Source organism: Lissotriton helveticus, chromosome 4_1, assembly GCF_964261635.1.
Source record: "Lissotriton helveticus chromosome 4_1, aLisHel1.1, whole genome shotgun sequence".
Lineage (NCBI taxonomy): Eukaryota > Metazoa > Chordata > Amphibia > Caudata > Salamandridae > Lissotriton > Lissotriton helveticus.
Window position 1 is genome coordinate 1,633,094,341 of NC_136063.1, and position 27,959 is coordinate 1,633,122,299.

At 43.5% G+C, this 27,959-nt stretch overlaps 1 protein-coding gene across 1 annotated transcript in view; it reads right to left on the reverse strand.

Annotated features, from left to right (window-relative positions):
* Positions 1-17,747: 17,747 nt before the first annotated feature.
* Positions 17,748-27,959, reverse strand: part of MLH1 (mutL homolog 1) — a 440,315-nt gene continuing 430,103 nt past the window's right edge. Inside the window, exon 19 of the mRNA XM_078685874.1 lies at positions 17,748-18,043. Within this exon, the coding sequence (XP_078542000.1) occupies positions 17,876-18,043 (168 nt within the window). The 3' untranslated portion in view covers positions 17,748-17,875. The remainder of the gene's footprint in view (positions 18,044-27,959) is intronic.

The window sequence follows — 27,959 nt, forward strand, 5'->3', positions numbered from 1 at the left end:
AAACAACCAAAAAGGTTAATAATTTTTTTTGGGGCAAACTTAATTTTTTTATAAACATATATATAAACCATAAACTATTTTTAATTTTTTTTTTATTAATATATATATATATATATTCTCGTTCAAATATGCCATAGTTCAAAAAAGTTTAACCAAATTTGTTCTTTCTTTTGCAAAGCCTTAAGACCTCTATGTCTTGCTAACGAAAGTTCCATAATGTTTATTTCGTTTATCAAAAGCCACCACTCGAAGACATCTGGAACATCTTTTGATATCCATAATCTTGCTATAACTAGCCTTGCACATGCATTAATGATAGTTATTAAGTCTTTGTGAGGGCAGTTAGTTTCCTGCATGTCTAGTAAAACTAGTTGTGCTGTCAATGGGGTAACAGTTTGTTTGCTATTCAAAACATCGGTCAGCCCTTTCCAAAATGGTGAGAGCGCCGGGCACGAAAAGAGAATATGCTCTATACCTGCAGCTTCTAGATCACATTTCGGACACCTTGTTTTCTTATTTGACTGAATACCCTGTGCCCAACTAGCTATTCTTTGCGGAGTATAATACAGTTGTGTGATGGTTCTGTACAACTGTAGCCTCAAGCTAGAAGACTGGACAATTAGGTTTATATGGCGTAAAGCATATGAAATCTGTGTTGGGTTGATGTTCATACCCAGTCTGGAAGACCATTTAGCCGCTATTTTCGTGCTGTCTTCAGTTTTACCTTGTATTAGGTATCCATACCCCAGACTTATTAATGATTTTACTTTGTTCGAGTATAGGCATATTAGTATGTCTGACTCTGCTACTTCCATAATTTTCATCTTAAAGAGCAGGTAATCCCTTATTTGAATGTATTTGAAGTACATATTGTCCCTTAAATTAAATAGAGTTTTAAGTGCGTCAAAATCCATAAAACCATTCTGGCCGTATAAATCCCCCAGTGTGTTAATACCATGTCTCTCCCAGAGAATACCTGCTCCGTCAGAAAAAATACCAGGTAATCCTTGATTGCCCCATGTTCTAAGCTCGGCATTATAGAAGGAGATTTTCCCAATAGTCAGAATTTGGTCCAAATTTTTTTAATGTGCCTAGCTGACTTAAATTTCACGCGTTTGAAATAGTTAGGGTCATGTAGGCGGTGTAAAAATTGATTACAGTCAGATCCCGGCATGAGCTGGTGGTAAAATAGCGAGCTTTCGTTTTTCATCAGACTTCGTATGCGGCGAAAGAAAGTGGCTAAAAAATAGAACCTAAAGTCAGGAAATGCTAGTCCCCCCTTTTCTATTGGGAGTTCTAATAGTTTCAATGCCCTACGCGCTTTTTTATAACCCCATAGGAAGCTGCTACAGATACCCTCTAGTTTTTTGAAGAAGAACTTGTTGGGTTGAAGAGGGATAGATCTGAATAGGTATAATACCTTCGGCAGAATCTTCATTTTCACTAAGTTTATACGACCCACTAAACTAATCGGAATTTTGTGCCATTTTTTAAGGATCGTTTCTGTTTCCTTTAGAAAAGAATCGTAATTCAGCGTAATGATTTTATCGATATTTGACGCTAGTCTAATGCCTAGGTATGTCGCACTATGACATATGCCAAGGATCGGTTCCGAAGGTTTATAATTGGCAATAACCTGCGTCTTTCCTACATTAAGTTTATACCCTGAGACATTGCCAAAGTGTGCAGCCTCTTTTATTATTTCAGGTGTAGCTTTAACTAGATCTGTAGTAAATACGGCGATATCATCTGCAAAAGCAGTTATTTTTAAGCTCTCTCTGCCGTGCAGAAATGGAAGAATATTTACTTGAGTAGAAAGTGCGTTTAAGAATGGCTCCAAAGATAGAGCGAAGAGCAGAGGGGACAGAGGGCAACCTTGCCTTGTTACCCTCCCTATAAAAAAGCTTGCTGATTCTCTTCCCCATAACTGACTTTGGCCTGCGGGTTGTCATACAGTGAGCACACCCACTGTAAGTATTGACCCGGGATACCTGCCTTCTTTAGTACCTCCCACAAATACTCCCACCCCACTCGATCAAATGCTTTCTCTGCATCTAACATGACCATTCCGAGTGAGGTGAGAGTAGTTGAGGCAACATCGAAGGCTGTAATCGCAGTGTTAACATGGGCCGTTGTGTCTCTCCCCATCACAAACCCATGTTGTTGAATGGTGACCAAAGTCGGCATAATGGGGGCTAAGCGATTTGCTAGTATCTTAGAAAAGATTTTAACATCTGCATTAAGCAGGGAAATCGGCCGGTAGGAGCCACAATCTTTCGGAGGTTTTTTTTTTTTTTAGAAAGAAAATTATTTTAGCTACTTTCCACGATGTAGGAGCCTTCCCCGAGTTTTCTATGGAATCGATAACAGATTCTAAAAGAGGTAATAATTCTTGTGCACAAGTCTTGCTTAATTCCATAGGCAAACAGTCCTCTCCGGCGGCTTTCCCCGTTGGAAGGGCTGAAATGGCTGTCTTTATTTCAGCTTGTGTTATTTTTAAGCTAAGTTGTTGGACCGTTTCTATATCGATGTCTCTTTGTATGGGCATATATTTATCTAAATATTGAGTAATTACAGCTCTAGTGGGAGTGTTGTCTGGAGTGTATAGGTTTCGATAGTAGTTAACAAACTGACCGAGAATCTGTTCTGGCTGATCGTATTTATGCGAGTCAGACCCTCTGATCGTTTCAATCGTTGTTCTCGCCTTCTTGTCCGCAACTTTATATGCCAGTACTTTTCCAATTCTATCTCCTCCTTCATATTGAGCTAGTTTGTACTTATGTATTTTGGCACAGTATCTATCTCTTAGTATCTTTTTGAGAGAAGATTGTAGTTTTAGAAGTTCTAATCTTAGCTCCTCAATGTTTGCATTTACTTGTTTGGTTGCGTCTGCTAGTTTCTGCTCCATTTGTAATATATTAGAAGTGGTTCTCTTATAGCTCTGCGATTTTTAGCATTAGTTCTAAAAATGTGTTGTTGAACGAACCCCCTTATACTACATTTACCTGCGTCCCAAACTACATTAATAGTAGCTGAGTTAATGTTCAACTCAATAAATTCTTTAATATGTTTTTTTAAAGAGGTCACGAAACCTAGATCAGTGAGTAAGTATCTTGGGAATGTAAATTGTCGTGCCTCCGGCCTCGAATCACCATTCTCGAACTCTAATAGTATCGGGTTGTGGTCTGAAGTGATCCTCGGACACAGTTCAATCTTACAGTTACCCACTATTTGGTTGGTCGCCCAAACCATATCAATTCTTGAGCAAGATCTGTGGTGCGCTGAGTAGTATGTATGCCCCACAAGATTAGGATGTTTGGAACGCCATACATCTTTTATATTAAGCAATCTACCCAATTCCAAAATTGCAGACCTGACCGTACGCATCCTACGAGGAGAGCCCTGTCCTGTGGAGTCAATTTTGTAATCGATTACACAATTAAAGTCACCCATCAACAACACTTCGCCCTCCCACTCTAATAACGCAATGCCTAGTTGCTCAAACAGCTTAGGGTCATCTATGTTGGGGCCGTATACCAGACATAGCCCAAGTTCAATTGGAACGTAAGAAAATTGTTCTATCGCCCACCTCCCCCGTTCGTCTGATGTAGTTTTTCAAATTTCCATCCCCAATCCTTTCTGTTTTAGTATGGCCACCCCCCGGATAGAGGCCCCCATAGTTGAACAGACCACAAGCTCATACCCCATTTGTGAAAGCAACTTCCTATCTTGGTAGCTAATATGAGTTTCTGAAAGAAGAGCAAATTGTGGTTTATACATGCCTATCTCCTCCTGTACCAATCTCCTCTTTTGCTTGCTATTGAGGCCAGCAACATTCCAAATTAATAATCTTGTCTTAAACATTGTTTACATTTATGTTTTCTAACTTTCCTCTGCGTAGTCTCTAATAAAACATTTCTTTGCTTTGTCCGCACCGTAATTCTTCCTTGCAATACGTTTTTCCCCCCTTTTTCCCCCCCACCCAAGTCCCTTAGGGGGAAGCACCCCTCTATCCCCTGCTGCCGCTGTAATGGCAGCCTAATGAAGTGGCAATGGCAGAGGCAGCTTCTGCCCGCTAGTCAATAATACTTTTCTATTCATCCGTAAGAAACAAAGAAAAAAAAGAAAAAAGAGGAAGAAGAGTATGAGAGTTTTATATATATAAAGCAGTGAAGAGCAAACAATGATTGCATAGATTCATCCCATTCTTTTATCCCCCATTGTGCTTTGATATAATTCAACTAGTAAGAGTTAAAGGAGCTCCTTATAATCAAGAGTGCAATCACCCATCATTAGTGTCAGTTTCATTTCTGTCTTTCGAGTGTAAATTTTTCTAAAGCCGAAACCGCCTCCTCTTGGTCAGTAAAAAAAAAAAGACCGCCAATTTCTAGTCACCTTGAGACGAGCAGGCTCTTGTAAATATACTATGCAATCAATAGCTTTAAAGGAGTCTATCAGCTTTCAAAGCTCCCACCGTCTATCCATTGTTCCCTTACTTAAATCTGACCGTACAAAAAAAGTTAGATTGTCAATAGTGACTGGACTGCTGGGTTTAGCTTTAAGGGATACTGCTTGTCTTAACAAAAAAGTTGCCAAAATATATCAGAATTGGTCTAGGGAATCTGCTGTTTTTGTTCTTTTGGAAAAGAGGAAGTCTGTGTACTCGTTGTAGTTGGGAGTCCCAGTCCCAATCTGATAAGTCGCTAAATGCTTTTTGGAGTAAGTTCACTACGTATGACCTGACATCCGCTCCCTCTGCCCCCTCGGGAATCCCAAACAGCCTGAGATTATGTCTACGTGCCCTGTTTTCCATATCCTCGACCTTTGCTTCAAGTTTAGATATTCGTGTAGCGTGTTGTTTGGTTAGCTCGTCTGAGCGAGTAGCTCCTTCTTCGACTACCACAACTCGCTGTTTAAGATCTTCCATCTCTTAAGTGACCCCTCCAAGCTTTTCGCACACTTCACTCATGAAAGCCTGGAGTTTTGTGTTGTCCTCTCTTAGCTGCAAGAAGTGCTGCTGAGCTTCTTGTCTTTGAGCAGTAAGGGTCTGCATGATCATATCCATAGTAGCAGCATTTGGATGGTCTTCAGTTATTGATGTCCTCGAGGTCGTTTTGTCTTGTACTAGACTAGCAGATTCAGTACTGTCCGACCTTAGTATCGGCACATTAGCTAAAGAAGGTCTGTGGCTTGCATTGAATGTTTCCTTATCAGAACTGACCATTTTCAATAAGTCATTCTCTGTATCATTCTCTGTGCCGGTTCTCGGTACCATAGGTTTTGAAACGGGATCCAATGTGATTATCTGTGAGCTGTTTAATCTTTGGTCACAAGTTAAGTCAGCTGAAGGGTTTTGAACGGGGGTAGTAAAGGTTAAGTCTGTTGCTGTGTCCAGATCGCTAGGTGCTATATTAGTTGGCAATATAGTTACGTCTGTACTTATTGGTGTTGTTGAGCCAGGGGTCTCCAATCGCGGTGTCGTCCCCCCCCCCCCCTTTTGGGTGCAGATCTGCTTCGAGGCTAGCTCCAGATAGCCTCATTGCCATGTTCTTTACCCCCCTCCCCCCTTAGCTTGTATCCATTTTCTGAACGGGCTATCATCAACATTAATCCTGGTCTTTGGCGCCATTTTAGATGTGGAAGAGGAAGTGTCTTTAATCAGTAATTTACTAAGAGCTTTTTTCCGTTTACTCCTAGCTTTAATTTTAGTTTTCCTTGAGACTGATGATTTGCGAGTGTTGGATCTGTTATGCATGATTTCTGTCTCACTATCATCCCCTTCAGACACCTCTTCATAGTCTAGGTTAAATCCATCATAATTTGCTTCAGCTTCATCTATCAGTATGCTCTCAGCCGCACTGGTTATTTTGGGATCTGTTATCAGCTGAGTTGTTAATATTATATCAGCAGTGCCTAACATGTTACTAGAGTCAGAAGTATCTGAAATTGTAGCATTAAAGCTTTCCGATTGATTAGCACTCCCAACCGCTTTCTCACAGTCAGACATTAACTTGGCTCCATCCCTGCTTGTAATATTAATTGTTAAAGCAGAGTCACCCTCTAATTGCACCTCACCTTCCATATCATCTAGTACGGCCTGTCCAGTATTGTCTATATATGAATTATATATCAAGTTTTGATCAATTGAAATGATATTCGGATTTTCCTCTTCGCTAGCAAGTGTCTCAGTGTTTTTACCTGCCCCCGTGGCAGACACACCCGGGCTGTTTGTTTGACTCACGACCAGGGTTGTGATTCCTTTAGCCCCGTTTGCGACTCCCGCCGACACTTTTACTTTTGTGCTGTTAGCGTTTTCGCCCGATTTTAAATTGCCCTTGGAAGCTATGACGTTAGCAGTACCTGACATATCCTGCCCGCCGGTTTTGCCGGTCCGTGTAGAGCGGGTATTCAGCTTCGGAGCCATCCCAGCATCGGTCTTCCGTGTAGCTCCCGGCGTTCGGTTCTCAGCTGTTACTGTGTTCAGCTGCACCACGAGCAAACCTAGACCCGCCCAGCTGAACCAGCGAGTTTGTGGCAGGGAGGTGCGTCGTAGCTTCCACACCGGCAGTATCTTTCTGCCCAGTCGGCAAATAATCTGCAGCATACAGTTGAACGGAGGTAAGTTCTTGTTCGTAAAAGTTTTTTTTAGTGCTTTAAAATTATTGCTTTATCCGACGTCTCAGTCGCTCGAAAATCAGCGCTCAGCTTCCAGCTTTATTGTCGGATTTCGTATTAGTTGTTTACAGCTGTAAGCGCCGTAAGCTCTGCAAACGCTATCAGCTATCAGTAGCGCGGCAAACTCAGCAAAAATTTCTTCCGTAGCGCTATTATGAATCTTTTCCCTTTAGTTGTTCCGCTCTGATTCTCCAAAAGTAAGTGTTTTTCGCTGTCGGTTTCTTACATTGTCGCTGCGGGAAGAGCTACCCCGCGTTGCCTGCTTCACCTGGCGGCGTCAACCCGCCATCTTGACTACGCCCCCCAAAAAAGAGGAGAACTAGTTTTTTTCACATACAAAATGATACCCGATTGGGAGTTGAAAAGCATTGTATTTGAAAAGTAGGGTGCACATTCGTTTTGTGGAAAAGCATGTTTGTGATTGGTTAAGAAAAAGCAGTTTGAATGTGGAGTACATATTATAAGATAACAGTTGCTCAACTCAGCCACACCTGCTACTTGCATTTGGAAGCCACTGTTCGAACTTAAAACAATCGTGAACTTTTAACCTGCACGTGCTGTTAAATGTTCGAGAAAATGTTGCAATAAAATATCGTTAGGATTAAAAAAAAAATTGATAAACTTTTAATCTGCACATGTTGTAGAATGTTCTGGAAAGTGTGTTGATAGAATACGTTGCACTGCTGACTTTGATGTGTCGTTGAATATGAAAAAAACTGTTTATATGGAAAATTCAAAAGAAACGAATAGAGAGAGGTTTTGAAACGTAAAAGAATCAAGGAAATGTTCTAATTTGTTCGTTACTAGTATTTATGTGTGGAGGAAAAAAAATTATAACGACAGCACCAGGAAGAGGAAGAAGCAGGGAGTGGGGGGACAGGGGGAGATGGGCACAATGGCACATATGTGCAATGAAGTACAGCACAAGTACAGACAAAGAATGGCCAAAATGAAACACACCAACAAGGAGCATAAATCACACAACCTGGCAACATCACACCACTAAACAAGCATTGAAGTGAAAACTATGCTGCATTCATACAGGATGTGTAGAAAGGCCGGTCGTGGGTGTTGTAGGATGTCTGCGACCGTGGTCATCATAGATGAGATGCCCAGCCCGTGGCACATGGGCGGGTTCACTGTGTGTTACGTTGCCAAACAGCTGCTCCTCCCTCCTGTGAGCCCCCACACTTTTGTGCGGTGCGCTGTTGTATCCTGCGCACTCGTACGGCACAGCATTGTAATGTCTATTCCGGCATGTCCTGCAGCATTCGAACTACACCATTAGAGTGCTGTTTGGTGGTGGTGTATTCCACCTTTCAACATCGTCTGCTGCAGCCCTTGTGGCAGGCCACACCAGAACACAGAGACACACTTACCACACTTCCTGCACACAGAAATGTCAGAGATACCTAGTTTCCCTTGCCGGATAGGCACACCCCTGCGGTGACCTGTGTACACCGGACCAGCACACATGTGTGGTGCTTGCAGGAGGATGTGTGCGTAGCTACATGTCCAGGGTCACTGTCAACACTGAGGCGACATGTAACCTCCGCTGAAGACAGCACCTTGTGATGTTGCAGGGCCCGTGCCCATCGTGCTAACACAATGACCACAAGGACACACTTGCTCAGATCCGGGTTTGGGGGGCATTGGCGGTCCTAGGGTTGTTGAGATGAGTCTTGTGGCCCTCATGGGTATCCCTGTATCGTGATCATTGACTCTATGGCACGTGTGGGTTTTCTGGTGTGGCTCTTGGCTGTGTTTCCTTTCATGCTGCAGGTAGTCGTCCTGCTTAACACCAGCAGAAAACAGGTGTAAAATTCCCGGTGGTAACGTGGGTTATCGGCGGAATTATTTCGCATTGCAGTGGAAAGTTTTGATGTCATTTTTTCCTGTGCAGAACAATATACAAATTGGGCAGTGTATCCCGTCAAGATGCAGCACCTGACGCACTATTCCTAATCAATATAAATACAATGAGATTTCTTCATTGATTTTGTGTGTCAACTGTAAAGGGAGGCACTACCTATGTGCAATTCAATACAGGATTTTAGTATTTTGAATAAATCGCAAAGGTGCACCTCGTGTCTTTTTGCACAGGACGGCTATTCTGCATTTCATTATCAGCACACTAATGCAACTAAAGTTGAGATAAATATAACACAGTATTCAGAAGTTGGTGCATACTGCAGAGATCACCAGTATTCCCGCGATAAATGCTCCAAAATTTAACACCATGGTGGATACCAGCAAATAACAGTAATAAGAACAAGAAAGAGTCACACTTCAGTTAAGAAAACAACCAAAAAGGTTAATAATTTTTTTTGGGGCAAACTTAATTTTTTTATAAACATATATATAAACCATAAACTATTTTTAATTTTTTTTTTATTAATATATATATATATATATTCTCGTTCAAATATGCCATAGTTCAAAAAAGTTTAACCAAATTTGTTCTTTCTTTTGCAAAGCCTTAAGACCTCTATGTCTTGCTAACGAAAGTTCCATAATGTTTATTTCGTTTATCAAAAGCCACCACTCGAAGACATCTGGAACATCTTTTGATATCCATAATCTTGCTATAACTAGCCTTGCACATGCATAAATGATAGTTATTAAGTCTTTGTGAGGGCAGTTAGTTTCCTGCATGTCTAGTAAAACTAGTTGTGCTGTCAATGGTGGGGTAACAATTTGTTTGCTATTCAAAACATCGGTCAGCCCTTTCCAAAATGGTGAGAGCGCCGGGCACGAAAAGAGAATATGCTCTATACCTGCAGCTTCTAGATCACATTTCGGACACCTTGTTTTCTTATTTGACTGAATACCCTGTGCCCAACTAGCTATTCTTTGCGGAGTATAATACAGTTGTGTGATGGTTCTGTACAACTGTAGCCTCAAGCTAGAAGACTGGACAATTAGGTTTATATGGCGTAAAGCATATGAAATCTGTGTCATTATCAGCACATTAATGCAACTAAAGTTGAGATAAATATAACACAGTATTCAGAAGTTGGTGCATACTGCAGAGATCACCAGTATTCCCGCGATAAATGCTCCAAAATTTAACACCATGGTGGATACCAGCAAATAACAGTAATAAGAACAAGAAAGAGTCACACTTCAGTTAAGAAAACAACCAAAAAGGTTAATAATTTTTTTGGGGGCAAACTAAATTTTTTTATAAACATATATATAAACCATAAACTATTTTTAAATTTTTTTAATTAATATATATATATATATATATATATATATATATATATATATATATATCAAGGCTCCAAACTCCGTCCTCCTTTCCAGAACAAAGTACAGCACTCCGGGGGTAAAGGCAATATTTCTTTATTTTGCAGTTAGCAGTATGAACAGACGCGTTATCGAAATTGTAATATGAATTGAATTGAATTGTAATGTGCGCAATGCCAATGTTGCTGGTGATATGGCGATACACGGCTAGATAATTTGAAACACCAGCCTCTAGCGGCAGATATGCCGATACACGGCTAGATTAGATATGTATTTATTATATATGTCTGATGATGTACATCTGAATAATATGTTAATGTTTAACATTTAAAGATGGCCGCCACATTTGCAAGCGCGATAAAAGCGATTTTGATACCGTCACCACTGTTTACGGGCATGATATGATGACGCATTTAAAAACAGCCGCCTCACAGCGTTAGGAGTAAACATTGACAAAGGACTTGCGTCCGACGCGTCTGTTCATACTGCTAACGGCAAAATAAAGAAATATTGCCTTTACCCCCGGAGTGCTGTACTTTGTTCTGGAAAGGAGGACGGAGTTTGGAGCCTTGATTTTAACGCGAGTACCATCGCGTACAAGCACCCCCCTACGAGTGACCCGAGATCTGTTGGTACAATTGGAGCGAAAAAAACACCCCAATATATATATATATATATATATAATATATATATATATATAAAAAATAAACCAATAAACAAAATTTAACAAACATAATAGAAAAGAACAAGGTGGAAGAGTGCTGTGGGGACCATGGATGTCGACGACAGAGCCTGGAAAATAAAGCACAAAATATTGACATGTGTAATGCGCATATCAAAGGATTGAGAGCGAGAAACAGAGAAGGAAAAACAAGCCAGAGAGAAAAAGAGAGGGAAGGAAAGAAAGGGAGAAGGGAGAGAGGGATAGAAGGAAAAGAATGAAGTGAGAGAGAGAAGAGCGGGAAGTGAGAGTGAAACAGAGAGAGAGAGAGAGAGTGAGAGAAAGAGAAAGAGAGAGAAAGAGAAAGAGAAAGAGAGAGAAAGAGAAAGAGAGAGAGAGAGACTGTCGCCTCTGCGCATCCATGAGCAAATAATTACCTGGTGCCAGCGGAGTGTGCAGCATTGGGCCGAGTCCATGTGCCCGTCAAAACCCCGTCGATCTCAGATGTGTTGCTGAGTCCTGAATGGTGGAGACCACATCAGATACTCCGCCGATTTCAGATGTGTGCTGAGTCCTGAGTCATGAATGGCGGAGACCACATCAGCTTCTTCGCGGATCTCCCAGATGTCGCGGTCCTGCATGGAGGAGACCACTATCTTCTCCGCGGACTGGCAGACCTCACACATGTCGCTGAGTCGTCAATGGCGAGGACCACCTCAGGGTTTGGTGCCGCTAAGCCAGTGGAACTCAAGTTCGTGGCACGTGGTGGTAGGCTCCTGATGGCCACATGAGTTTAGGGTGGCACCAACCCGATGCATATGAAGTCCCTGCTAAGGGGATGGTAGGCCGTTGACGGCCATACAGCTCAGGGTGCGAATAACCTTCTGCTCAACTTTTCATGGACTTTTTATGGTTGAGACCCGTGGAGCGCTCGCCAGCTAGTCAGCACAGGCAATAAAGGATGTGACGTAGTTGATCTATTATATTTGCGTGGTCACAAGGCCTGTGCCGGATGGGTGTGGTGTGTGTGCAAACCTGCCCTCAGGGAGTGGCCGTGAGATGTTGAGAACCAGACCACTGACCTGCACACCAACAGTGAGTACACCTGCGACAGGTAGCTATGTGGGGTCAACGTTGGAACGTAATCGGAGTGGTGTGGCATGGCGTACGACGGAACAGGGCAGGGATAGACACAATGACATGGACGGCTCATAGTACTGCGTCTGGGAGTCGAGCAGACGTGCCGCAGCTGTCCCTCTGGAGCCTAGGTCCGAACTGTTCATAACTCACACTATATAAGTATTCAAACACCATTTTGTGATTCAGGCCGTCAGCTGGCATCTGTCCGAGGCATTTGTGAAAACATATCGGAGTTATTTCTGTAAGTGATACCCCTTTGACGGTCCCACTCCCCATATTAGCAGGTAACATACACACTTCCCACATTACCAACATACCCCCAACAACCTTCTTGGGCCCGGAAGTGTCCCTGTGTGGTTGGAGAAAGAAGAATCTTAGTCATGTATAGATTTACATATAAAAAAAAATTTAAAGAAAAGAACAACAAATAAGACTGAAGGGAGTCTGGTACTGTGGTCGCTGCCACGAAGTTGGGGTCACTGTCGTTCAGGACAGGTACACATGTGGAATTGTTTTTGTTAAATAGGGTTAGTGGTACCAGAAGCATTGAGACTGTATGACCCTTTGATGATGGTTGATGTGGACAGGTCGCACTGGGGGCAATGTGTCTTGCCTACTGGACTGCTTCATGTGGAATCGGGACTGTATCTAAATTGTGAGGCCTGCTGACCATAGTTTAGGCCAGAGGTAGCGATGAGGAAGGGCCCACCGGCTTGCGTAGTGCTGGTTCAGTGGCACCACTTGTCGGCAGACTTCAATCTGTAAATACTCCTCACTAATCGAAGGGAGTGAGGTGCTGTGGTCGCTGCCACGAAGTTGGGGTCGCTGTAATTCAGGACTCAGGGCACACTTGTGTTAAAGAGGGTTAGTGGGACTACGTGTCTCCGGCTTTGCATATCGAAATATGCCTCACTGATCGAAGGGAGTTTGGTGCTGTGGTCACTGCCACGGACTTAGGGCCAGTGCGATTCAGGACTCAGGACACAGTTACACATGTGGGATCAGCTTGTGTTGAATAAAGTTGGTGGCACTACGTGTCGCCGCCGTTGCATATGTCAATATGCCTCACTGATTGAAGGGAGTCTTCTGTTGCAGTTGTCTCACGGAGTTGGGGTCACTGCTATTCAGGACTCAGGACACAGTTACACATGTGGGATCGCCTTGAGTTAGTGGCACCACGTGTCGCCGGTCTTCTACAGTATAGGTCAGAGGTAGCAGTGAGCAAGGGCCCATAGCCATGTGCATACGTTGGTGGCCCCACCGGCCTGCGTAGTACAGGTTCAGTAGCACCACGTGTCGCTGGCCTTACATATGCAAATATCCTTCACTGATTGAAGGGAGTCAGGTGTTGTGGGCGCTGCCACGAAGTTGGGGTCGCTGCCATTCAGGACTCAGGAACCAGTTACACATGTGGGATCGACTTGCGTTGAACAGGGTTAGTTGGTACCATGTGTCTTCCACAGTGTACACCGGAGGCATCAGTCAGCAAAGGCTCACAAGCAGGTGACGTTGACTTGAGCTGCACAGAGTGGGAGCATTTGGTCTTCTTAACCCATTAAAGTCTCGTACATAATTTCCTTTGCTACTAATCTTGAATTGTGAACCGTGAAACCCCAGTGTAGGGCGCAGACAGCGGTCAGGATGGACGCACAGCCACGTGGCCTTGATTTGAGCTGCACAGTTAGAGGCACCTAGAGCACTCAGCCAGTGTGCACCCTGCGATGCTACGTTGTCCAGGCTGGCCGCACTGGGTTCAATATCTTGCCTTGATAAGGGCACGTGGAGATGACTTATGGTGCAGTGAGTTAGTAGCACCTGAAGCACAGAGCATGTGCGCATCCTGCGCTGATGCGTGGTCCCGGCGGGCTGCACTGGGAGCAACGTGTCTTGCGAACTGGACTGCGTCATATGCAATCGCCACTGTATCTGAATTATGAGCCCTGCTGTCCGCAGTGTAGAACGAAGGCAGTAGTTAGCATAGACATCAAGGAATGCTTTTTGTCACTGCTTGACAAAACCCGAGGACATAGAATACAAATCTCTATGAAATTAATAAATCAAGGCTGAATTCAAGTTGTGAACCCTGCTGTCCACTGTGTAGATCGAAGGCAGTAGTCGGTACAGACAAAAGTCTGCGGTGCTGTGCCCCTGGGTGCGCAGGGGACTTGTGTGGAGGAGGCCCGGGGTCATTGCTGCAGCCACTTGCCAGGGTGAGTGCCTCAGCTCTGCAGACTCGTTGGTCTTCCCAGAAGTGAACCACGCCCAGGGCCTGGCCTATTTTTTCATACTCCTACAATGGAGTGGCGTACGTTGGGCCAGCCCACTCTGCTTCCGCTTCTAGGGGGGACAACACAGCTACATGACCGAGATCGTACTCACTGTTTGAGGTAACATGGTTGCGTGCACTACAGTACAAGTATCACTAGCAGATCTCCACATGGAGAGGTTTGTGGTTTGCATAGTGAGGTCTGTGCAGCACATCAGCGTTACACTTGGCATTGTGTGCATTATTATTGATGGGTGACTTGTCTTCTTCATATATAGTTGTTTGCCACATCTCCCAACATTCAGCTATTGTGCGGCTGAGGGGCCATGGTATTTTGGGAATGTCCGTTGTCCTGTTTTGCGCTGCCTCGGTGGTAGTAGCGGGGGGGACCGGGGGGAGGTTCTGGTGATGGTTGCGCTGGGTGATGTGGCCTTGGGTGTCGGAGGTGCATGATCAGTTGCTTTATCACGTGTTCGTCTTTAGATGTGGCTGTGAGTTGGGTCTAATTTACCACGCAGTAGATAGTTGACCTCCTTACACCAGTTAAAGGTTGATGTTAATTTGTTACTGGTAAGTCGTATTATCGTCTGCTTTGTGAATCGCATTGCAGATTAGGCTGGTTGTTGAAAATATGGGGAAGTGGTGTTTTCGTGTTTTTTTTTGCACAGGAACGCCTACTTTGCATATCGGTATAGAAGGAAGGGGTCCTAGACAAAAACAAATGATTCAAACTTTTCTAATATATGTTCAATAAATTCAAAGAGCAAAGCTATTGAATGCAAAAAAGTTTAATTCAGATTTGCATATACATCCTATTTTAATGGTTGCATTTCATATAGCACTCAATTATATACATTATCATAGATGTGTGTGCCCACATTCACAACGGGAGGGGGTGAAGTGAGGGAAGTGTCAGGGATAAGGTAGGGTATTCTGATTCATACAGTGACAACAAGTCTTATTCTCAATTTGAAAACTGTGTAAACGTGGTCCCTTATGCCAAAGGCCACATCGTGAGGCTCATAGAGAGTCCAAAACATTCTTTGATGAACAAAAGCCTAACTCCGCTGTAGCAATCAATGTCTTGCTTGGGGTTGGAGTTGGTTGATGGTACTGTAGTCTACGTTTCGACCCGAATTCAGAGTAGGAGTGTGTTCCTTACAGATTGGGTCTTCATCAGGACAAAGGGAGTTGTGGGTGGGCAACCTCCTTTCGCTGAGGGCGAGAAGGGCTGGATCAATGGAAGATGAATTCTCCTTGGTTAGAATGACATTGTCTCACTATAACTCTAAAAGTGGCTTGAAATTTCTCTCTAATTTCTGAGGGTTCATAAAGCGTCTTGGTCATCTAGTAAAGATCCTTCAGGAGTTACGGATTAGGTCACCTGGGAAAATATATTTGGAAACCCTCCCGAATCAATCCGACGTGCTACCGATGCTTTCAGTTCAGCCACCGTCGGATTGATTCGGGAGGGTTTCCAAATTTATTTTCCCAGGTGACCTAATCCGTAACTCCAACCCCAAGCAAGACATTGATTGCTACAGCGGAGTTAGGCTTTTGTTCATCAAAAAAAATGTTGGACTCTCTATGAGCCTCACGATGTGGCCTTTGGCATAAGGGACCACGTTTACACAGTTTTCAAATTGAGAATAAGACTTGTTGTCACTGTATGAATCAGAATACCCTACCTTATCCCTGACACTTCCCTCACTTCACCCCCTTCCGTTGTGAATGTGGGCACACACATCTATGATAATGTATATAATTGAGTGCTATATGAAATGCAACCATTAAAATAGGATGTATATGCAAATCTGAATTAAACTTTTTTGCATTCAATAGCTTTGCTCTTTGAATTTATTGAACATATATTAGAAAAGTTTGAATCATTTGTTTTTGTCTAGGACCCCTTCCTTCTATACCGATAATCACCCAGGTCCTTTTAGACTTTTGTGGGTTTAACCCTGTTTTTCATAAACGTACTTTGCATATCAGCGTTAGTTGTGGCTCTCGTTTGTGGCGATTTTGTTGGCGGAAGGTATCGATGGAAGAGTGGTGAGATTTGCAGTTTTCACCAGGTTGAGAATGGGATGAATGATAATTAAAAAATACAGAAAAAAAAGATATGTTTAATGAACATTATAATTAGAAATTATCATTCAAAAAACCTTTGAAATTCACTGAAAAAAACCATAGGTTTCAGGTACGTTGTAGTTCGAAATTAGCATTTAAAAATTCTTTGAAATGCACGGAAAAAATCATAGGTTTTACAGATGTTATAGTTAGGAATTAGCATTTAAAAAACCGTAGAAATTTACAGAAAAAAACGTAGGTTTTAGGGGTGTTATAGTTAGCTGGACATTTCACTCATACAAAACAATAGAAATTCCGCTGTTAAAGTTAATTGAGCGAACTATAACTTGTGCCCCCGCAATGCAGTGCTGATGACGTCACATATTACATCATTCATCACATGGTCAGTGACATCACTGATGACATCACTGATGACATCACTGAAGAAATCATCCACGTGAAAATCTGATGCACCTCCTCACACCTTAATAAAACCTTTGATACACCCACTCTAAAATATAGACTACCATTTTCAAAATAATAGACACCAATACCAGTTACTACGTACACACTCACTGATTCCTAGGTCTACACACACATCCACTCATACAGTCACTCATACATGCAGCGACTCATCAATACAACACGATTATAGGCACTCATACACCTATACACCGCCACTCATCCAGTTACTCACACACATAGTCACTCATGCAAAGAATCAAAAACACTTCTATTTACTCACCTATAGCGTAATTTACACACAACCTCACTTATTCATACAGATATTCTAACATATACTTACTCTCTTATACAATCACTGATACAAGTACACACTCATCCATACAGCCACTCTCAGAATCACTGACTCTCACGTATAGTCATTTATATACTTCAACTCTCACATGCACTGTTTAACGTATTTAGTTACTTGGACATGTTGCACTGAGATATCCATTCACTCACCAACACATCCATACAAACACTCACCCACCTATACAGCTGTTTTCACATGCACTTTTGAACCCATACACCCAGTGAATAAAGAACTCACACATCTATGCACAGAGTCACACACCTCCCACCCACACACACACACTGAGGCACCCATACAAATACTCAGGCAACCAATCAATAGCCCATATAGACACTCATGTAGCTACTCACCAACCAATGCAGCAGCTTACACAGCAATAGACAGACTGATACAGACATTAACAGTTTAGTCACTAACCCATGCATTCACTAAGACACATTTATTCACTCACTTATACAGTCAGTCACGCACCTACTTAACCCTCCATCCAGACACTTATAAACCCAGTCCTTCTTCAATACACCTTGGCCAATATGTGTATAAAACATATTTAAACTTGACAGAAACACACTGTCACTGGATGATGTCATCAGTGAGGTCACTGACCATGTCATGAATGATGTAATATGTGATGTCATCAGCAGTGCATTGCGGGGGCGCAAGTTATAGTTAGCTCAATTAACTATAACAGCGGAATTTCTATCGTTTTGTATGAGTGAAATGTCCAAATAACTATAACGTCCCTAAAACCTACGTTTTTTTCTGTGAATATTTATATACACACACACTCATACATATATCGTAACAAAGTATTTTTAAGTTATTACGTGCTGAATAAAGCTAAAGCGAAATATAGAAGTTGGTAACATTAAAAAAGATACTTATTTTATTACAAAACTTTTTTTATAACTCCCATAAACAACTGTTATAAGGATATTTACATAAGCACATATAAGCTTGCGCTTCAGGAGATTACACATGAAGAGATACATCAACAGCGTTCAAAAACTTTGTACAGGTCAGACAAGTTTGCAAGCTGTAAAATGTTTCCATCTTCTGCGAAGTGCTTAGGAGGCAGCAAATGTGTCCGAAAAGCTTTGTACAGAACATGTTCAACCTTCCATTTCCACGAATTCCAGTTTGATCCAACTTCTGCATCCTGAAAGAGAGGGAGTGTAGGTAAACCTTGCAATAAAATTCTTTCATCACTGGTCATACATGTATTATTCATCATAAAAGCACCATAGATGCTGCGCTACCTCCATAAACAATGCAGGATGTATCTGATAATGTCATGCATATGAAAGATGACAGAATAAAACCGAATTACGGTGTTTTCCTTGCAGTAATACTTCCTTTCTTTTATCTGTAGTTCGCTGACCCTACTTTTGTAGACCTGAGTGTCCTGGCTGTGCAATTTCCTAGTGAATGTTGGTTCTGGTGAGCGTAGCACTTTTATTTTGTTATTTTAATATTTTTTTGTGGACCCAGCACATTGTTGAGGAATAATAGGTAAACGAAAAATCCCACGGGACAGAGCTGCAACTCACTTCTTGCTCCTGCAGTCTATGCTGTTTCAAAGGAAACTGAACTGGTCGAAAGGAGTCTTTCCCGGAACTTTGGAGTTGCCTGGTTGTCCTTTAGCTTCCCTGGTAGGTCAATCTGCAGGTCCCATCGCTCCAGTTCCACCTAGTTCCCCAGGATTAATGCCCAACATGGCTACAGGCAAGATGATGCCCTGCATTTACCTGCAATCCAGACCCATGAAAATCAGTGACAGTGAACCCTGCACTAAAAGGAAGGGCAAAACGAAGCATGGGTGCTGTGCTAAATTACAACACATTCTCAGTGGTAGTACTGGTCATAAGGAGTCTGCTGCCCGGGAAGGGCTCGACTAGGCCTACTGTTGAGACCTGTGTACCATCATCTATTGACGATGGCATTTTGGACAGATTTTTATCTTCTATGTAACCATGTTGTTCTCCCTTGTTTGATAAGTTTTGTTTACTGGAGCATACTGTTAGTCAGTTAATTTCTTCCTTAAACACTACTCTTGGTCGGCAGGTCCTGGCTGAGTCGCAGCCAACTAGCTCTGTTTATAATAGTACTCCTGCAGATGTCCCTTTAAGGTTGCCAGATAGTGTAGGCCCCAGTCTGCCAACCCAAGCTCAAGGTGAATCGGGCCCTCCACAGTCGGGAAAAGAAGGGGTAGGTGCAATCCTTAGGATTGGGGCCTTGCTCAAGGCAGCTCGACAAGTGACTAACATGCAGATCCCAGCCCCGCCTCAATCCTCAGTCCCAATTGAACCCACCCCCTGCCAGCTGTCCCTGCGTGGTCATTTTAACAAGAGTTCCCCCATCTCAAGGATCCTGTGTAGAGCCTCATGTGCACCTTGGAAATAATGGTTGCCCCTGGTTGACTCGTCAAATGGATTTAAAAATCCCTGAATATGATGACATCCTATTAGTAAGGCGGGTGGTTCCATCTCCCAAAAACATAATAGGGGACTGTGTGGTTAATAATTGTAGGAGCCCTGCTCTGGCCCAGCGGTTGGTCAAACCACTGCCCCCCGTTTTTTTTTCCTTTACAAGCCCTTGCCACCCATGGTAAGAGTGGGATCTAGGTCCCTGCTCTCCGGGGTGGAAGCTGGTGATGGGTTTTCAGTCTCAACCGCTATTTGACTTGGATGGTTTAGACCGACGCCCAGCTCTGCTAACTAGCAATAGAGATATTCCGGCTGATGGGCTAGTGGCTTCTAATCTCCTCCTCACCAAGGTGGGGCCATCCCACTGCTATTCTCATTATGCCCTCATGTTTTGACCCTACTTCTTCCAAAGAGTGTACCTCCTTTCATAGTCGTGTTAGGCCTTGTTTTGCATCCCCCACAGCCTTGGAGTCTCACATTTTGGGTGACTCTGCCTTCAAATGTGTCCTCCTAAACCAAGATTGTCTCCTGGAATGTTGCTGGCTTAGTGTTTAAACTTGAGTGCCCTAATTGGGGTCATTTCATAGACTCATTTGATGTCTGCCTGTCCCAGGAGACTTGGTCTGTTGCCCCACAGCACAGAGCAGGGTTTGTTAATTTTCCCATGGATGCTTCGACCTCAGGCAGGGGCAGACCCACAAGAGGGTTGTCAGTTTTGATCAAAATCACTCTGCTGTACGTCTAAGATTGCATTGGGTAGTGCTGACGTACAGTGTGTTTCCCTTTCCTTTCCATCCGGTAGGGTATACTACTTTTCTAATGTGTAACTGCAGGCATGGGGCAAAGGTGTTGAGTTACAGATAACTGATTTGATTGGTACATGTAAGACACTGGCTCTTTATATGGTATATCAAAATTAGATATATTGTGCAAAGAATCCAGGGGTTCCCTTATAAGCAAACAAAGACTTGCTCTAGCAAACCCAAGGTGCTCTTCTAGGGGGTAGTGTGGTCGAACAGCCTTAGGCTTACCAGAGAGGAGTGAAACACATCTGCAAATACACGCCATCGTCTATACATTATGCACAAGCCTCACTAAGGAGATACACTCCAATTTATAAAAAATAATATGCATCTTTATATATATTTAGGCACCAGAACCAGTTCGATCAGGCAAGTACGTTTTTCAATAGAAATACTTTTGCATTTAAAAAGTCGACAGTGCAATTTTCTGAAGCTGCTATGTTATCCTATGAAAGGAAGAACAAGTACGGCATTCAGGTACAGTACAGCAACTTACGGGACCAATCTTCAGGATTTATGGTGAGTGGTGTCAAGGCTCAAGGTAGCACCAGCAAAACACCACCAGAGGACAAGGGCAGGGGTGCAAAACAGCGTTCGGTGTCCAATGTTAGTCTATGGGGATCGGTTTTCATATAAAGAGGCTGCAGGCTTTAACTTGGAGGCCAGTCTGCCTGAACCAACTGGGGGGCTCAGGCCTCCCGATGCTTGGGGACATAGGTACACCTTTGGTCCCCTTCTCTACGGTTCAGGGGCAACAGGTGCAGAGGTGTCTTTTGGCGTTGGATTTTCCTGACCGGATGCAGTCTCAGTAGAGGTGGCCTGGGTGCAGAGGAAGCAGGCCATGTCGGGGAGCCCAAGAGAGGTGAAACCACAGTGAACTTGGCCTCTGGGGGGCTGGGGGACCATGCTGGCACCATTGGCTCACTTCAAATTGGGCCTGGCATGACAGGGGTAGTGGTGTCCTTAGGCGTCAAGTTTTCGTGGCCTTGAAGTCCTCTCAGGTCTCTTTGGGATCCTGCAAGATGTTGGGAAGCAGGCTCATTGCTCCACAGGAGTTTTTGGTTCCTGGGTGAAGTGCTGAAGGTCTCCCAGGCTTTGGAGACCCAGCAGCTGCAGGACAAGTCATTTTTTGGCACAACTGTTGAAGTCAGCAGGCAGGCGCCAATTCAGCTGCTGGGTCTTTAGTTCTTGCTCTTTGCCACTCTTCATGTCAGTCTTCTTTCAGGTTAGCAGGATCTGATTTTCTGGTGCCAGGGGCTCCCCTAAAAACTGAATTTAGGGGGAGTGTAGGGTAGTAGCCAATGGGATACCTACCCCTGGGGTCCCTATGCCCCCTATATGACCACTTCCTGAGGGAAGTGGGTATAACCCTGTCCCAGAGTTCTAAGTGTGCCAGCACAACAATGTAACCTTTGAAAAGGCATACCCACATCAGGTTAGGCCACCTTAGGGTTTGTAGTACCTGGGGGTGGGCACGCCTACCTGACTAGCTAATTTTCTCGCCTGTCCAGGTGCCAAATATGTCTGGATAAAGGGGGTCGGCTTCCTCTCTTGTGAGGGTAGCCAGATTCGCATTTTAAAGGCGGTGGCTTCTTTGAAGCTCACCTGCCTTGGAATGCAAATCAGCAGACCATCCTGTGGGAAGGGGTGTGAACACCCTCTTCCCAAGCAGGCTTTGTTTGGAGAGCAAAGGCCCTCAACCTTGAGGATCAGAAACTCATCTTGGGCGGAAGCAGGCAAGAACCAGTCAGTCAACACACCAGAGTCTGGTAGGATTTCCAGGGGCACCAATAAGGTGCCCTCTGTGTGCGTGTATTAATGAATCCAACACTGGAATCAGTGTCGGTTCAGTAATACGAGAGGTTTGATTCCAAACATCCCTATTTTTTTTATTGAAGCAATCATGTAGCTGGGGAACTCATTTTCACCAGTGTCCAGCACATGTACTCGAAAATGGCTTCACTCTTCACTTAAAAAAAAAGAAAAAATCTTATTATTAAACATATGTGGCACAATTATATTCAGATTCATCACATCGAGTAATAACGTATTATCACAAACAGTACAGATCGTTTGTCAGGCTCATCATAACTTCATACACTTGTTGCGTTTGTGGGCATGACCGCATATACTTTAGTGTCCTTTACATTAAGACAGTTCCAGTTCACGAGGCATTGTCGGTAGTTCACACAGCCCCCCTCTGTAGGTGTTCCAACCACCCCATAGTTTAATCCACTATTTTGGACAACCCCTCCGCACATATACAGTTTTTTCTGCCACCATAGCCCTTCCCATAACTTTACACCAGTTTGTGTGTGTTCTTCCCTCTTCACTTGTACTGGCAGCAATAGGGTAGACCAGCACAGAGGCATTCCTGTTTATGCAGTTATACCCTCACATTTAATACAGTGCACCCTGCCTTAGGTCTGTAAGGCCTGCAGTAGGGGTGACTTACCTATACTCCATGCTGTGTCTGTGGGCATGGTCTCCAGGTGTGTAATGAGAGAACCAAATCCGACAAAGACGGGAGTCAAACGTATCATCACCCACAGTGTACTAGCCTTATTGATTATATCTTATTAGATATTTGGTTATGGCAATCCATGGTAGACACGGAAGTAGTCTCCAGGCAGGATAGTGATCATAATGCGTCGAGGATGATGTTGGGCGCTCTGGGTAACACCCTTTTGAATACACTGATGAGCCACTTGACAGCAGGTTGGCCCCAACCAATAACCAGTGTAGGCTTAAGTGGAGCTCTCTGACAAGATCAGAAGTAGCTTTGGGAAAAGTGTTTGAGGTTGTGTTTGTCGGCTTGGATACCATAAAGTTTGCCTCACTAAGGAACATATTCCTGGTAAAATCCAACTCCACTCCCAAGAGGAAGCCAGAGGCCCACTGGTCTATCAAATCCAGCCGATTGATTAAATCTTGGTCTAGAGCCGCCATTCGGATGGCCAGATTACTTTATAAAGATTCAATTATTAATAAGAAAAGGAATTAGGAACGCTCTAAATGGGACTCAATGTTGAGTGGCATCCAATGCCAGGATTATTGTTCCTTTTGGCACATTATCTCCAATAAGGACTCTGGCATTCTTGCCCCATTGGACAGTAACATCTCTGCTGCTGCGTGGGCTGAGCATCTCTCCCAGTTATATTCAGGAGATGTCGATCAGGGATTGTCTCAAGCTGCCCTCAATATTCAGTCTGCGTGGGTGGTGAGTATTAACTCCGAGCGTGCCCTTATGACTGAGCATTCCACTGAGCCGGCGACGCAGCCCACAGAATTTCCGGCATTGAGATCTGTTAAGCCTTAGACTGGACTATACCAAATAAATCCCCAGGGTTGGAGGAGGTGCCTGGTGACCTTTTTAAATCTTATAGAGATGTATGGTGCCCCTATTTTTCTCCGTTCTTTAGTGCTATTATGAATGGTGCACATAGGCCTACCACCTAGGCAGGGGCAAACTATTTGATTGGTCATCCCATAGTCGAGTGCGTGGGCTCAAACTAGAGAAACACTGTGGGGGTATTTTGAGCAGGGGCGGCCTTAGGCATGTGCAAGCTGTGCACCAGCACAGGGCCACCAAACCCCAGGGGCCACCACGCCAATAGATATCCTTAATTCCTTAATATAATAATCCTTTGAGGATGGATACATATTTGCGTGGCGGCTCCTGGCAGGGATTTGGCGGCCTTCGGCTCTGTTCCACGTCCAAACACCCTGACCCCCCCCCCTCCTCTTCACTGGCCTCCGCGCTCCGCCCCGCACGAACCCCCTCTTACGGGGCCCCCTACCTACGCTCCCTGCCCAGGGCCACCATGAGCCTAGAGCCGCCCCTGTTTTGAGGGCTCACTGTGGCTCTTTTTTTCGCCCAGTGACTCCAGCCCTCGAAATCTATAAAAGGCAGGCTCTCGGAGCTACCCTGTATGGTGGAGAACTTTGGAGCTTTCATGACTCTAGGGTCTTAGAAAGGATAGAAAATCGTTTTGCAAGGAATCTAAGCAGTCTACCAGGTAGCACCCCGCTTGTCCTCCTATGTCTAGATTATGGCCGTAGACTTATTAATGACGTAGCTGGGTTAAGCCTGCTTCTGTATTGGCGGAGGCTCTGGCTAACACAAGAACTCATGCCTTTTCGTATGGCCTTGGAAGGTGTACTGAGGCAGCCCAGGGCCTGTATGATTGCTTGCTTTGAACAATGAAAGATCGGCTGGGTCATGTTGTGTACAAGAATCTGTAGTCTTCCCCTGCGGATGCTGGTTTAGTTTCTAAATCAGAGATATCCAAACTCGATGTTCTCTTAGGGCTGATTCTCTTACTGAATCCTTCCTAGACATTAAAGCAGATTATTACTCGGAAACTTACTTGGATGAGATCAAACCACCCTCCCTTTGCAAAGTCGTTATATGTTAAAGTCCAATTGGGGATCTTGCCTATTCTCAACTTTACAGCTAAATGGAATTGTCACACTAGCGATTGCTACAGGGTTTGCCCGTTCTGCCCTCAGGTGGCTGAAATGGATGAGCATGTATTTGTTTGCCCAAAATACCAAGGCCGTAGAAGTAAGCGGATGTAACCTGTTTGTCGTAATCTGCGGACTGAGAATTTTGTTACCACACTTAGAATTTTAATACGTGATATCAGTCAATGCATTGTGTGTCCTGTTTCTCGATTCTTGATGTATATGTGGAGGTCTAGACAGAACAACATCAAGCTAACAGTCTAGGTTTTACTCTGAGCTGCCTCTTTTTAACAGTATATTTAGCATTTACTGTTAAGTGAAGCATGAAATGCATTATGTTAAGATGTGCATGATTGCTTCATAAACTGGAGTTTTTTGTACCAATGCTAATACTATTTTAAGTCTTATATTTATGCACTGTGTTCTTAATCTGCTCTTTTATGGCCACGGTGCCAAAATAAAAAGATTTATTGATTATGAAAACACCGCGCAAACATTATACTCTTTCGAGCTGCACTGTGCAATAACTGCCTGAGAAAAGCGAAATTAATAAGAGTGGAGCACAGGAGAAGGTTTCAGAGATGCCTCATTCCAAAAGATTACAGATGAAACAGTGCTAGTGTAAAGGTTCTGCTTTACTTTTTGGATCCAGCTCCTCCACTTGAATAGGTATTTGAAAGAGCACATTGCAACCCGAGGGTCTTATGAGGCTAACACTGACAGCAAGGTCAGTCAGGAAGTACACAACTTAGCGGAAGTGCTGCCGGTATATGGCAGGTTGTGCCTTAGAGGGGGGCGGGAGGGTTATTGGTATTGGAGGCAAGGCTACATTTATAAAGATGAAATAAGTGCTACTTGCACTAGGTAGAGAAGGGACAATTGCCTTCTTCCCAGTTATCAAATGCCGGCTCAGCACTCTCCTCACGCCTGTAAGGGCAGGGGCAAGGAAGACTAAGTTTCAGAGTAATATAGATTGCTGATAATTCTATTCGCCTCTGTTCGTTAGTATTTGTAGAGCACACGCTACCCATAAGGACCTCCCAGCGCTAAACAGCTCAAGGTATGGATGCTACTTCCAGGCATTTAGAAAATAACTGATTAACACCTTTCTGAATTTGGATTCTGACTCAGTTTTTCTTGCATGCTCAGGGAGACTGTTCCACAGCTTAGGGACCAGGAATGCAAAGGAGTGTCCCCCACTCCTAGATTTCCGAATCCTGGGAACTTTGAACAATTGCTGGCTAGTCAAGCGAAGAGATCTAGTAGGGTCGTAAGGGGTGAGAAATTTCAGTCTGGAATCCTTGTGGTACATCACTCAGAAATGTCCAATGTGATGCAGATCGAGTCTTCTGCCTTCATGTCTACATACTTAGGGCCAGATGTATCAAGATACACTTTTGCGATTCTCAAATAGCGATTTTTAAGGAATCGCTATTTGAGAATTGCAAAATGGTATGTATGTAGAAATTCGCTATTTTTTAGCGATTTCTTAAAATTCCTTAATTGCGATTAGCAAATTGCTAATCGCAATTAAGGAATAATTTCCCATTCAGGCGGCCCATAGGAATGAATGTGAAATTATTCTTAATTTGCGATTCGCAATTTGCTAATCGCAAATTGAGAATAATTTCAAGGGTGCAGGGGTGTCCCCCCCTCCCCCCCCCCGATCACGCTTGGATCGGGCTACTTCACCCTGGACTACCCGCCTTCTCTGGATCTACACCTGACCGGATTGAAGGCCCAAGGAGCACCTTTACTAAAACGATCGTCTCCTCAGCAACTTCTGCTTGGGTCGACCGACCGGGCACTCAATTCTCTGTATACGTCATGTAAAAGACCCATGGAATTAACTTGACCCTATTGGGCCCCTCATTCGATTGCTCCACCTCGTCCCCCCCGATCACGCACAGATCGACACATTCCTCCCCTGAACGATCCGCTTTTTCTCTGAGATTACGCCAGACTAGCACTGCGACCAACCCCCCCAGTCCTGATGATGATCCTAATTGCCACGGATCGAAACGCCGTCGACTCATCAGCAAGACCCTAGGCGCCCTTCACACAGTGGTTCTCATCAAGAATGTCAAAGGAAAAATGTTCCTTTGAAATTATTTACAAACCACTCTGTGCCTTTTAAAACTCACTGTATATATTTATGCACTAATACCTTGCGCCGCCTACGCTGATCACTCTGTCACTTGTGTCGCCGTAGTGTTATTTACTTGTTTCACTCGTGCACCTTGTACAACTTTGGGTTTTTTATCCTTCAATTTGAAATTGCAGTGCTGATATTAACTGTAAATTATACTTGACTATCCCGATAAATATGTTTAGTAAAATGATGCCTTGAGCACATGCATAAATCATCTTGAGTCTCCTTGTTCCTTCCTGGATAATGTTGTATTCAAGTCCCCACTAACTGTCCTTAAATTATACCAGTTGGGATACTGTTGTGTTCATATAGCACCCCTGAAATAAGCATGGGTGCACATGTGGTGCACATACATGCCCTAATGGCATGTATGTGCATCACATGGCACTTTGAAAATGCAAAAATTAGCATTTTTCAAGAAATTCACAAATTACCACCAACTTGAAGTTGGTGGTAATTTGCGATTCATTAGGGACAATTAGCAATTTTTTTTGCATCATACATTGCATTTAAGGAATCACAAATTTTGCGATTCCTTAAATGCAATCGCAAAATAAGGAATCGCAAATTTGCGATTCCTTATTTTGCACTGAAATTTGCTACATACATACCATTTTGGCGTTTGCGAACCCATTTGAGCTTCATACATCTGGCCCCAAGTCACTTATCTGCAGGCCACCCTCTTCTTTATTCTTGCCTGAATTATAACCACTCCCCTTCTCAGAGTTTCTAATCAAGCTCAATTATTTCTGTGTTTCCTGGGTATAAACTCGCATTGGGCTATATTCCCCACAACCTTTCAATCAGAACTAACTCTGTGGTTCTAGGAGGTGCTAGGCTGTACGTCATAACTATTTTTTTCAAATATTTCTTCCAATTTCCTCATTCACTCAATCCCATCATAATGTCACCCATTATGTCTACCATACCATAGATTTTAGGATAATGAAGTACTGACAATCTATTAGTGACACCTTTATTTCCAGGATGCTCATCCATTTCCTTCAAAAGAATCTGGAGTCCATGGTCACCCAAAGATTTTTTGGTATACCTATTCCCTCCAAAACAATCTCTTTCAGACATTTGATCACACTCATGGTTGTAATCTTCCTCACCACTTTGCACGCTAACCATTTTGAGAAATAGTCACGCAGTACTAAGACATACTTAGAAACCCTGGTGGGACCATTAAAAAGACCCATAACTGAGTGATTGTGCAGCCTAACC